At 50.4% G+C, this 11,156-nt stretch overlaps 6 protein-coding genes across 6 annotated transcripts; 1 reads left to right on the top strand and 5 right to left on the bottom strand.

The window, feature by feature from the left end:
* Positions 1-72: 72 nt before the first annotated feature.
* On the bottom strand, positions 73-1,548 carry FOBCDRAFT_210637 (ribosomal protein S6e-domain-containing protein). Its single transcript, XM_031181103.3, has 5 exons — positions 1,431-1,548; positions 1,183-1,269; positions 736-1,098; positions 381-548; positions 73-325 (listed from the first exon to the last, which is right to left on the bottom strand). The coding sequence occupies exons 1-5, from the start codon at positions 1,434-1,436 to the stop codon at positions 230-232; spliced, it is 720 nt and encodes a 239-aa protein (XP_031041871.1). The 5' UTR covers positions 1,437-1,548; the 3' UTR covers positions 73-229.
* A 169-nt stretch (positions 1,549-1,717) lies between these two features.
* On the top strand, positions 1,718-2,356 carry FOBCDRAFT_210636 (chromosome transmission fidelity protein 8). Its single transcript, XM_031181102.3, has one exon. It carries the CDS (start codon positions 1,862-1,864, stop codon positions 2,300-2,302), a length of 441 nt encoding a protein of 146 aa, XP_031041870.1. The 5' UTR covers positions 1,718-1,861; the 3' UTR covers positions 2,303-2,356.
* FOBCDRAFT_210634 (putative diphthamide synthesis protein-domain-containing protein) lies at positions 2,282-4,257 on the bottom strand. The gene is made up of 2 exons (XM_031181101.3): positions 3,798-4,257; positions 2,282-3,720 (listed from the first exon to the last, which is right to left on the bottom strand). The coding sequence occupies exons 1-2, from the start codon at positions 4,006-4,008 to the stop codon at positions 2,570-2,572; spliced, it is 1,362 nt and encodes a 453-aa protein (XP_031041869.2). The 5' UTR covers positions 4,009-4,257; the 3' UTR covers positions 2,282-2,569.
* On the bottom strand, positions 4,258-6,516 carry FOBCDRAFT_255215 (VATB_NEUCR vacuolar ATP synthase subunit B (V-ATPase B subunit)). The gene is made up of 7 exons (XM_031181100.3): positions 6,292-6,516; positions 6,144-6,228; positions 6,062-6,081; positions 5,973-6,008; positions 5,758-5,919; positions 5,379-5,704; positions 4,258-5,325 (listed from the first exon to the last, which is right to left on the bottom strand). Exons 1-7 carry the CDS (start codon positions 6,388-6,390, stop codon positions 4,518-4,520), a joined length of 1,536 nt encoding a protein of 511 aa, XP_031041868.1. The 5' UTR covers positions 6,391-6,516; the 3' UTR covers positions 4,258-4,517.
* An 84-nt stretch (positions 6,517-6,600) lies between these two features.
* On the bottom strand, positions 6,601-8,049 carry FOBCDRAFT_210632 (uncharacterized protein). Its single transcript, XM_031181099.3, has 2 exons — positions 7,692-8,049; positions 6,601-7,637 (listed from the first exon to the last, which is right to left on the bottom strand). The coding sequence occupies exons 1-2, from the start codon at positions 7,950-7,952 to the stop codon at positions 6,789-6,791; spliced, it is 1,110 nt and encodes a 369-aa protein (XP_031041867.2). The 5' UTR covers positions 7,953-8,049; the 3' UTR covers positions 6,601-6,788.
* A 198-nt stretch (positions 8,050-8,247) lies between these two features.
* On the bottom strand, positions 8,248-10,464 carry FOBCDRAFT_151372 (Tubulin/FtsZ, GTPase domain-containing protein). Its single transcript, XM_031181098.3, has 7 exons — positions 10,177-10,464; positions 10,056-10,096; positions 9,976-10,002; positions 9,840-9,915; positions 9,256-9,786; positions 8,780-9,203; positions 8,248-8,723 (listed from the first exon to the last, which is right to left on the bottom strand). The coding sequence occupies exons 1-7, from the start codon at positions 10,199-10,201 to the stop codon at positions 8,498-8,500; spliced, it is 1,350 nt and encodes a 449-aa protein (XP_031041866.1). The 5' UTR covers positions 10,202-10,464; the 3' UTR covers positions 8,248-8,497.
* Positions 10,465-11,156: the final 692 nt, after the last annotated feature.

Below are 11,156 nucleotides of genomic sequence, written 5' to 3'. Positions count from 1 at the left end.
ATTAAGAAACATATAGAGACGAAAGGCATAGTATAGACACAGACGCAGGCATAGGTTGCCAATGAGCGCGGGTTACGAGTGCATTAATGCATGTTCATATTTTCGAAATGTCTCTAACGCAGTCGTGGCTGGCTCAAAACAAGCCCTATAGAGAATCCTCACTCCCAATGCATGCAAACCACAAGTCCAAGGTATGATTCCACTTTTTTTTTCATTAAACGCCAGAACCTTACTTGCGCATAGAGCTTGCTCGTCGCTTACGGGCATCGGCCTTGTTGGCCTTGGCCTCAGCAACACGCTTGGCAAGGACCTGGGCGTACTCGTTCTGCATATCGTGTTAGATGCTTATGATAGCTGTGTTGTGCGTGTGAGTAACTTACGGCCTCGTCCTTGACCTTCTCGGCCTGGCGGCGCTTGAGGGCAGCGCGGTGACGCTTGTGCTGGAGACGCTGAGGGGTGACGAGTCTCTGGATGCGGGGAGCCTTGGTGTAAGGAGACTTGCCCTCACCCTTGGGCTGAACCTCTCGTCGGATAACGTACTTGCGGACCTAGGTATCATGTAAGCATTAGTTTACTTTCAATTCTTGTGGTTATGATTGTTCAACTCGCTACCCCCTAACCTCTTTCTTGACAAAGAAGGTCAAGGGGTCCTCTCACACTCTACCCGGTCTGCCAACTCCTCCACTGCAGCTCCGGGTAGGCGATGATCGAGTATGGGCGTAGGGAGAGACATACATCGTCATCCTTGGTGAGGCCGAAGAACTTGCGGATCTTGGTGGCGCGCTTGGGACCGAGGCGCTTAGGGTGGACGACGTCGGTGAGGCCGGGGATGTCAGCATCACCCTGCTTGACGATGCTGAGGGCGAGGACAGAGAGATCCATGCCGACAATGCAGCCACGGACAGACTTTCGCTTGCGCTCACCGGTGCGTCGGGGTCGGTAGCAAGAGTGGCCCTCGGAAAGGAGGAGGCGGACACGGGTAGGGTGCATGACACCCTGCTTCATAGGGAAACCCTGCTTGTCGTTTCCACCGGTGATGCGGAAGATGTAGCCCTTGAACTCATCGCCGATGGAGTCACCAGGAACCTCAGCGCCCATCTACCAAGAAAAAGAGTCAGCATTTTGTCGGTCGGTTTGTTGTCGACGAGCCGAGCGGTCGCAGGCAAGAGAGTTTCGACGTACGCGCTTCTCCATGAAGACACGGAGCTTGCGCTCATCCTCAATATCGATGAGCTTCTGGCTGCCATTGGCAGGGTAGCTGATGTTCAACTGTAGAAGAGTAATGTCAGCGAATATTTACTTTGTGATCTTCAATCGAGCAGGAGCGCACGCAAGGAGGCCAGTTGACAAGAACGATTAATCCATTTCAAACAGCAAAAGGCTCTCTTGTACACTCGCATCGCTCGATTGTTGATTGCTTCTTGTCGTACCTTCATTTTGCCAGTTGTGGTGGGTGCAAGTTTACTTGACCTGGCCTGCTGTGAAGTTAGTAGAGGATGATGAGGTTCGAAATTTCCGAATTCGAAAATTGTGGAAGGCAAGTGCGACCTCGCTAGGGCTCTTAGGCACACGCACGGGCAGCCAATGAAGGCAAATTCACATCCCTCGGGCAAAGGAAAGTCCGACTACTCTGGATACCTAGGTACTAAGCTAGTGCGAGCCTGTTACCGACTGTTTCCACACCGTGTATACATGCATATTCTACTGTAGACTTCTAGGCACGCACCTCAAACTTAGACTCGAGGTGTCAATGGAAGCTTTCCAGCTCAGCTGGAGAGATCTGATACTGATACCTACCTATCTAACTGTTGGAACGATATAAGCTGTTTGGAACATCGCCACTCTCGCATTTAATCTCGTCATGTCCTCGGTTAAGCTATATCCTCCAAACAACAAGCCACCATCCTCAAGTCCTCTACCTCAACTCTTGCAAACCCCCTCAGGTCTAGCTCTCCTGGAACTCCAAGGAACCATCAATCTACCCCAAGACGCCAATGGAGATGCATTAGGCGGCGTCCAAGTTGGAAGACTTGACTTCCCAGATTTCGTGCCCGGTACTGAAGGCTCGGCATGGATGAAGCGGGTTCACCTTTATGTTGGCCAGCATCAACGTCTCACTGGGGAGATCAAAAAGCTTCCAAAAGCCATGGCCGTGGTGCGAAAGAGAGAGAATAAGGTGATATCTGGCACAGGGGGGGAAACACTAGAGCAGGGCGAAAATCTTGAGGTGGTTGAGATTGTCAAGTACAAACTTATGTTTCCAAACCGACCAGAGCCTGTCGGAACAGCCAATGCGACCTGATGACCTTTTTTTTTTTTTTTTTTTTTTTACAACTACGCGGTCAACGAAAAAGGCTATATCGTATTACGAATGCTGAGCGAGACTTCCGCACCTTATTCCAAGTCAACACTCAAATCTCCCATATCCTCTTAATCCGAGTGAAAGGCTCACCCATCCGTCCACTTCTTTTTATCGATATTCAACTTTATTCTTCATCACCCTACTGTATATCCAGCCAAGGTCCTATCGCACTTGTTGGATCTCAACCGTTCAGTATCATCATTGCTTCTATCCTGAGGCAATCTGCAAAGGCCTTGTCCTTCCTAGCCCGTCCTTTCCGTAGTAGTCCATGGGATAGACACCTTCACCCCAATCTTGTCGCTCGCCCAATGCAACAAGTGCCTCATACGGCGTTAACAATGGCCGCGGGAATGCATAACCCCAATCAATACTCAATCGAGGGCAAGCAACCTGCACCCAGCACTCGACATCCGACATGAGCGCCAATTTTCCCGGAAAGATCTCACTTAGTAGCAAGTGCACGATAGGAATGCCTCGCGCCTTGAGCTCTTTCTCGATGAGGCCCAATGTATGCGGGTTGCCCTGGCGGCCAAGGGCGCCGAGAATCAGGCCCCATTTGCGTGCTGTACGAGCGCTATGGATGGCTGTACGACGGAGAGACTGCATTTCCTCATGGCCGTACGCCTCCCGCGTGAGCTTTCGAGAGTAAGGGTCGTATCGGTAGGCTGGAATAGAAGGGTTGTGAATCATGATACTCTCAAGATGGAAACGACCATCACCCAGGTACAGGATCAGATCGATATTGTCGTTGTCTTTCAGACGAGGAGAAGTGCAGCCCAGGATTTCACCCTTACTCAATGGTGCAATCTGGGGAACGAGAACACGGAAGCCACCGCGCTCGAGACTGCTTTTGACGCCATGGATAGTAGCGTTAAACTGAATAGTGCCGACAACAGCTATGGTTTTGCCACTGGCAAAGTTGCGCTCAAGGGATGCTAGGAGATGTGTCGCATCAATGCTGATGTCGACAAAGACGTATAGAGTTTTGATCGTGGTCACGTCGACGGGGATGAGGCAACTGTGAGCATAGTGCACCAGCAGGTCACAACCAAGGGCCCTTGCTGTGTAATCATCGATACAACAAGCGCCATAAGTCACATCGCCCATGATGAGTGTCTCGACACCAGGGCAGAACTGCGTCAAGATATCTGATATAGTAGTGGCAAAGAGTAAAAGGCCCTCGGGCATCTGTAACGCAACTCTCTTGGCGTTTGAAGTTTGAATGCGGTGGATCGTCTTGGGGATCTCAAAGTTGTAGTTAGCAGGCAATAACGCAATGGCAGCCTTCAGATCAGCGTTCTCAAGAATGTCCTTAGGAACTTGATTTAGAAGTCTGGGAGCCCTCCGAGGTTTGGCAGCTACAATAAACAGCATGAGTATATCTTCATCCATTCCTGAATTGGGTTTCATGGTGAAGGACGGTGTTTTCACATACTCTGAACAGCACCGCTCTCCCCTGATGCTCCGAGCACTGCCGCGGCCTCAACTGCTGCTCTTCGTCCTATGAATCTCTTCTTTGGTTGCTTCAGTGGTGCTGCTGTCTCTGGCTCATTTTGGAAGGCGGGGGATTGACTCGTCTGAGCGAGCTGAGCTTCTTCGATATCGGCTGCTGTGCCCAGGTCTGTTTGTCTTCTATCTTCCTCCATATTGTGCTTGTGTGAAAAGAAGGACGATATGCTCTCCACGACGAAATTATCTTGAAATAAATCGAGAGTTCTCTTACATGGCCCGTTCAATCTGGAGTAAGTACAAACCAAAAAAGAAAAAAAGTTAGGTGGCAATGTGCGTGACTTGAATTTTCGACACTGTAGATCCACTCTCTTTGAAACTCGACTTCATTGGTTGTCTGAATGTAAAGAGACGCCATGACAACCAGCCAAGGTTTTACTGTTGTATGTTCTCATCACCATGGCAAGTCATGCTCCTCTTGGCTCAGGTAATCAATCATGAGACATCAGGGTCAGGTTGAGGATCGGTTGAATTGCATTGGCTCGCCCCCTATCTTCGCCCATATACCTACTCTTGCTCTGCTCTACAGCCTCCCTCAACAACAGCGTGAAAACAATCAGCTAAAAACATTTCTCTCTCTGCTCTTCCATCAGCCTTGTGTGCGCGCTCATTATACTATCTATCAAAATGCCGACAAGTCGTCCCCTCATGCGTCAATAAGGTTCTCTTCCGTCTGCTGCTGGCTTCGGGCCTCAGTATCTGCCCGAGCCTTACCCTTGGCCTTAGACTCCTTTGCAGCTCGCTGGTAGAACTCGTTGAGAACCTTGGCGGGAATACGGTTGAGCAACTCCTTAGGGTAAATACGGAGAAGGCTCCATGCAAGGTCCAGAGACTCATAAATAGATCGAGACTCGTACTGGCCCTGGCTGATGAACTGACGCTCGAACTTCTCCAAGAACTCGAGGGACAGCTTGTCCTCAGCAGACAAGGCCTCCTCACCAACGACAGCCTTCATGGCTGCGGCATCACGACCAATAGCGTACTTGGCGTACAGTTGGTTCGAAACATCACCGTGGTCCTTTCGAGTCATGCCCTCACCAATGGCAGACTTCATCAGACGGGACAGCGAAGGCAGAACATTGATGGGCGGGTAGATTCCACGGTTGTCCAGAGCTCGGTCAATGAACACCTGACCCTCGGTAATGTAACCTGTCAGATCAGGAATGGGGTGGGTGATATCATCGTTGGGCATGGTCAGAATGGGAATCTGAGTAATGGAACCATTGCGGCCCTCAACACGACCGGCTCGTTCGTAGATGGTGGACAAATCAGTGTACATGTAACCAGGGTATCCGCGACGACCGGGAACTTCTTCTCGAGCGGCTGAAACTTCTCGGAGAGCATCACAGTAAGCAGAAAGATCGGTAAGGATGACCAAAACGTGCTTCTCGAGTTGGTAGGCGTAATATTCGGCAGTGGTAAGAGCAAGACGAGGAGTAATGATACGTTCGATGCTGGACAGGAATTAGTACGCGTATCGTCGTTATGAATATGGTTTGCAGCTCACGTAGGATCGTTGGCGAGGTTCAGGAAGAGTGTAACACGCTCCAGACTGCCGTTTTCCTCAAAGTCGCGGGTGAAGAAACGGGCAGTTTCCAAGTTAACACCCATAGCACCGAAGACGATCGAGAAATTCTCCTCGTGGCCGTCATGAACGCCCTTGTTAGTGATGCCCTGCTTCTGGACGAGGCCAGCCTGTCGGCAAATCTGGGCAGCGATTTCGTTGTGAGGTAAACCAGAGGCGGAAAAAATGGGAATCTTTTGTCCTCGGGCAATCGAGTTCATGGTGTCAATGGCAGAGATACCTGTGGAAATCATCTCCTCGGGATATTCCTATATCATGAGTCAGATTATATCTACCGTGTAGCGCTCAAGGGTAGCCTTACACGAGAATAAGGGTTAATAGGAGAACCGTTGATGTCAAGATAATCTTCAGCCAACACCTTGGGGCCCTTATCAATAGCTCGACCGGAACCATCAAAGATACGACCAAGCATGTCTTCAGAGACACCGATTTTCAAACTCTGGCCTGTAAACTGAACCTTGGTCTGTGGTCGTCTTAGCTTGATGTTCTACCAATAGAGCTCCCAATACCGCCTACCTTCTTCACATCGATGCCGGAAGTACCCTCAAAGACCTATACAATCGTCAATCGCCATATCATATCGCATCGTATCTATGGAAAAGTACCTGGACGACAGCTCGATCACCTAGTAGTCCATATCAGCATGTTCCGCGTCATTACCTCAGAGACACCAGCAGCTACACTAACCTCGAGCTTCCAAGACTTGGCCTGAGCGCTCAGTGCCATCGGGAAGAGTGAGTGTCACGATCTCATTGTATCGCGGAAATTTAACCTGTTTTTGTTGTCAGCCCGCAAGTTCCAAGCCGGCTCGATTTGGCAGATGACGACGGCGTACATTATCGAGGATGACGAGGGGACCGTTGACGCCGCCAACAGTGTTGTATCGAATTCTGGGAATGACCGAGTACGATGAGGACTCGCGAGGGTCCGCCATGATGGGCGATGGATCGGTAATCGGACGGTTGAAGGAAGGGGCAAAAGAGAATATAGGAGCCGATCGCGAAGCTTGGAGGTGAAGTCGGGAGAAGGTCTCAAGAGGTTGGAGGAGGTTGAGCTTGCTTCATCCAAGTGGGGCCTTTCCAGCTGCGCCAGCCCAAAGACGACGCACGGCCGATAACCTCACCTCCACATGGGAACGTTTCGACGACATCGGTGACATCACATGACATTCGCAGAGGTAAGGTAAGTTGACCGGTTATATCAACAGCATTTAAGTCTGTCAGCTTAATAGAAGGAATCTAAGAACCTGCGGTGTTTCTGAATAACTAGGTAAATAGTTGCCTGTCTTTTCTTACTATGCTCAACGAGAACAACACAATAACAAGCTTCCTCTTAGCTTTCCTTTGCGTTTTGCATAGCTCGAGTCCGAGCTCCAAGAACTGCTTTACCTACGGTGCTGCCATTTTCCTTACCCAACTCCTTTGTGATCCAGTCTCCAATGTCAGACATGGCATCCAGATTAATACCAGTGTCCATACCCAGAGTCTCCATAAAGTAAACCATGTTTTCCGTTGAAACGTTACCGGTGGCGCCAGGGCTGTAAGGACAGCCACCCAGACCACCAACACTGCTATCGAACGTCCGAATGCCGTGCTCTAAGGATACAGCAGTGTTCACTAGAGCTTGGCCGTATGTATCGTGGAAGTGCATAGCAATATCCTCAGTTCGAATACCAGCTGCAGACATGCATTGGAGGAGAGCTCCCGTTCGAGGTGCTGTACCCATACCTGTAGTGTCCCCGAGTGAGATCTCATCTGCTCCAGCCTCCAGAAGGTCTGTAGCAATTTCAGCTACTTTGTGAGGATCAACGTCGAACCCTTCGAATGGGCATCCTAGGACTACAGAAATGTAGGCGCGCACTCTGAGACCGATAGCCTTGGAATCCCTAATCACCTCCTTGAAGCGTTCGAGCGATGTCTTGATATCGCAATTGAGGTTCTTCTGTGTGAAGCTCTCGGTGGCAGCAGCAAAGACTGCGACTTCAACACTTGGCTTGGTGGCGGCCTCGGCTCCAGCTGCTGGCTCCAGTTGAGTTGCAAACTTTCCGCTATTCGCACTGAGGACATCGGCGGCAGATTTAAGGCCCTTGCCATTGGGTGCTAGGAAGGAGTATGAGATCGGGCCAGGAGAAGAAACCTTTCCGTCGAGGATATGCTGCAAGATTTCGCTGGAGTTGCTCATCTATCGTAAAAGTGTCAGGTTGCTGAGTAGACATCGGATTAGCAAGAACACTACCTGAGGCACCCATTTTGGAGCAACAAAGGATCCAGCTTCAATTGTAGAAACTCCAGTTCGGGCTAATCGTTCGATAAGCTCAATCTTGGTCTCCAAGGAGATTGCCTTCTTCTCATTTTGCAGGCCGTCCCGAGGCCCAACCTCGACGAGCCTAACCCGGTTATCATATGACTGATTGCTGGCCGTCGCAAGGCCTCTATGCCAGCGAATTTGTTGCGAGCGGCGACATGCTCTGCAGACGCTGGACCGCAAGAGACTCATGCTTGGAAATTTTCGTGAGCAGGCGATATAGGAGTCGATGTACGCTCGATTGAAATGGGTCAATGTAGAAGGTATTGAAGTACCGAGCTTGACGGAGAGGTCTAAGTATTGGACACAATCCGCGTACTATCGGCCCCCCAAAACATGGGCCGAGCTTCGGGCTTCGGTACAGTCAATTTGCAGTACCGATACAGTTACAGCTAAAGGGCCGGGGCGGCTTTCTAAACCCGTTGTTCCCCGCATTGTTTAAACTTCCATGACATTCGAGGACTTCAATAGCTGGCGGATAATTTTGTTGTAAGGAGAGGTATCTTGCATTATTACAACTACAATACTCGCAACTACAGTGCTGCCTCACATAATGCCGACGGCTCAGACATGGAAGCTGCAGAGAGGCAGCCAAACCATGTACAGATTTTGGTCCTTTTTGACATTAAAATTCGTTTTGGCTTGACCTCTGTGAAAATAAGAAAATACACCTCTTTATCGTTGACAGGCTAAAACTGGGTACAAGTCGGTATTCCAGTAATCGCATCCGTAACCGCTTAGTACTCAGCCTCGAGCTCCTCCTCACCCATGGAGTCGGTGGCGACCTCCTCGTAATCGCGCTCCAGGGCAGCAAGATCCTCGCGAGCCTCGGAGAACTCGCCTTCCTCCATACCTTCACCCACGTACCAGTGGACAAAGGCACGCTTGGAGTGCATGAGATCGAACTTGAGAGAAAGTGAAGACCATGCCTCGGCGATGGCGGTAGTATTAGAGAGCATGCAGCTGTTTTGGCGTTAATTCTTTCGTTCCATTCGTTAAATGATAAGGAATCGACTTACACAGCGCGGCTGACCTTGGCGAGGTCACCGTTAGGCACATTCTCGGGGGCCTGGTAGCAGATACCAAGCTTGAAACCAGTGGGGCACCAATCGACGAACTGGATAGTTCGCTTGGTCTTCAGTGTAGCAACAGCAGCATGGGCGTCGTTGGGAACGACGTCACCACGGTACAGCAAACAGGTAGCCATATACTTGCCGTGACGGGGGTCACACTTGACCATCTGGTTGTTGGGCTCGAAGCAAGACATTGTCATCTCTTGGACGGAGTTGGCTTCGTGGGCAGCCTTAGCAGCGGAGATGACGGGGGCATAGGCGACCAGAGGGAAATGGATTCTGGGGTAAGGGACCAGGTTGGTCTGGAATTCGTTCAAGTCGACGTTCAGGGATCCATCGAATCGCAAAGACGCAGTGATAGAAGAGACGACTATGTGTTGTTAGTCAACTGGCAACTGCATAGCCCAACAGCTGTAACATACCCTGAGCAATGAGACGGTTGAGGTTCTCGTAGTTAGGGCGCTCGAGGCCGAGGTTTCGGCGGCAGATATCGTAAATGGCCTCATTGTCGACCATGAAAGAGCAGTCGGAGTGCTCAAGGGTGGTGTGTGTGGTAAGGATGGAGTTGTATGGCTCAACAACGGATGTGGCAGTCTGAGGCGCGGGATAAACACAGAACTCCAGCTTGCTCTTCTTGCCGTAGTCGACCGACAGGCGCTCCATCAGGAGAGCACCGAAACCAGAACCAGTACCGCCACCGAAAGAGTGGAACACGAGGAAGCCCTGAAGGCCAACACAGTTGTCGGCAACACGGCGAATCTTGTCGAGGACGCCATCGATGAGCTCCTTTCCAACGGTGTAGTGACCACGGGCGTAGTTGTTTGAGGCATCCTCCTTGCCAGTGATCATCATCTCAGGGTGGAAAAGGTTGCGGTAAGCACCGGTGCGGACCTCGTCGACGACATTGGGCTCCAAATCACAGTAGATGGCGCGGGGGACATACTTGCCCTGACCTAGAAATGAGTGTTAGAACAGTACGACCGTCAAGTCCCAGATCAAGCCATACCAGTCTCGGAGAAGAAAGTGCTGAAACCTTGATCGGGGTCTTGGGACTTTCGCTCCTCTGTGAGGTAACCATCGGGCTTGAGTTGGTCAGTATTTGGACGTCACGTTTGTTGACAAATTTAGGGGTTGTTGTGTACCTGGATACCGTGCTCGAGGCAGTAAAGCTAGGAAAACAATCAGTAAAGAGCTACATTAACAAAGTCTTGACAAAACTCACCTCCCAGCAGGAGTTGGCGATTTGGCAACCAGCCTGTCCAACTAGAATAGCTCAGTTAGCATCGCAACAAAGCAGACAGAGATGCGGTGAAAGCCCAACGCCAAAGGGAGGAATAGCTTACCGTTGATGCTAATGACCTCACGCATGTTTGCTGACGATAGTGTTTACAAGTATGAGATGGAGGAAGTCGATGCAATGCAAGAGCAGAGAAGAGGGACCACGAGAAAAGAGGAGGACAAAAAAGGACAGGCCAGACAAGGCTTTTACAGCGGGAAGAGAGGAGACAAGGCGAGGGCGAATGTTTGGTTTGGTGATAAGTTAGCGGAGTGGAGTGGACTGGATGGGAGAAAATAGGTGAGGTGGGGGAAATTTGGCAGACAGGGGAGTCTTTGCTGCCCTGGGATTGGATTGGACCTTCTATGGATTTGTTGATTTGATTTGATTTCGAGGCGTGCCTGGGCTGAAAAGGGGCAAGCGCGTCCTGCAACGCCCTGTTGGCGTTTTCCGTTGCCGGCGCCTGTTGGCCAGCTGCCAGGGCCCAGGGGTTGCCAAAAGGACCCTCTGGCCACCTACCACTCCGTTGTTTCTGTGTCCGTGGTTGTGGTTCTTCGCTTCACCGCTCCATCAAAATTAGCAGCTACAAGGAATTATTATGTCCAGCGTTATGGAGTCGTCGTGTAGAGGCTGGCACTGAATCTCACGGACCAGGCTGCCAACGCCAGCACACTCAAGTTGAGATATTGGTGTCTCTCTTAGACGATGATCCAATGGATCCATATTTACCACTGTCGAACGACATCTCATCTCGGGCTGTTGAGGCGTTCATTTCGCCTGTGTTAATTATAATTGACCTCATATCCATACCAGGTGTTTGAACTTTGAGCAGCCTCTAACTCAACTCAACAAAAGAAAATATCATAAGCAATTCAATCACTCTTGTTCCTGTTTTCTGTCCTTTCACAGTATTCTATTTCTTCACTGGAAGATAGTTGCAGTAGCCATCCTGGTCAGGCACCATGTTCATTTGTTTACATCCTTGTTAATATCTACAGTACGTACCCAGAACCACAACTCCCTTCTCGTTACCTTATCGTTCGCCTT

The sequence above is a fragment of the Fusarium oxysporum genome, chromosome I (assembly GCF_013085055.1).
Source record: "Fusarium oxysporum Fo47 chromosome I, complete sequence".
Lineage (NCBI taxonomy): Eukaryota > Fungi > Ascomycota > Sordariomycetes > Hypocreales > Nectriaceae > Fusarium > Fusarium oxysporum.
This window is presented reverse-complemented; position numbering and strand designations above follow the sequence as displayed.

Coding starts and splice junctions, on each gene's coding strand:
- FOBCDRAFT_210637 (XM_031181103.3), bottom strand. Junction 549..735: donor GCCTCACCAAGGATGACGAT/GTATGTCTCTCC, acceptor CATGATACCTAG/GTCCGCAAGTACGTTATCCG. Junction 326..380: donor AGAAGGTCAAGGACGAGGCC/GTAAGTTACTCA, acceptor CACGATATGCAG/AACGAGTACGCCCAGGTCCT.
- FOBCDRAFT_255215 (XM_031181100.3), bottom strand. CDS start 6,390: ATGGCGGACCCTCGCGAGTCCTCATCGTACTCGGTCATTCCCAGAATT. Junction 5,920..5,972: donor CCGGCATCGATGTGAAGAAG/GTAGGCGGTATT, acceptor AGACGACCACAG/ACCAAGGTTCAGTTTACAGG. Junction 5,705..5,757: donor CTATTAACCCTTATTCTCGT/GTAAGGCTACCC, acceptor CTCATGATATAG/GAATATCCCGAGGAGATGAT.
- FOBCDRAFT_210634 (XM_031181101.3), bottom strand. CDS start 4,008: ATGGAGGAAGATAGAAGACAAACAGACCTGGGCACAGCAGCCGATATC. Junction 3,721..3,797: donor GGAGAGCGGTGCTGTTCAGA/GTATGTGAAAAC, acceptor TGTTTATTGTAG/CTGCCAAACCTCGGAGGGCT.
- FOBCDRAFT_210632 (XM_031181099.3), bottom strand. CDS start 7,952: ATGAGTCTCTTGCGGTCCAGCGTCTGCAGAGCATGTCGCCGCTCGCAA. Junction 7,638..7,691: donor CTCCAAAATGGGTGCCTCAG/GTAGTGTTCTTG, acceptor CTTTTACGATAG/ATGAGCAACTCCAGCGAAAT.
- FOBCDRAFT_210636 (XM_031181102.3), top strand. CDS start 1,862: ATGTCCTCGGTTAAGCTATATCCTCCAAACAACAAGCCACCATCCTCA.
- FOBCDRAFT_151372 (XM_031181098.3), bottom strand. CDS start 10,201: ATGCGTGAGGTCATTAGCATCAACG. Junction 10,097..10,176: donor TGAGGTCATTAGCATCAACG/GTAAGCTATTCC, acceptor GAGCTATTCTAG/TTGGACAGGCTGGTTGCCAA. Junction 9,787..9,839: donor CACTTTCTTCTCCGAGACTG/GTATGGCTTGAT, acceptor ACTCATTTCTAG/GTCAGGGCAAGTATGTCCCC.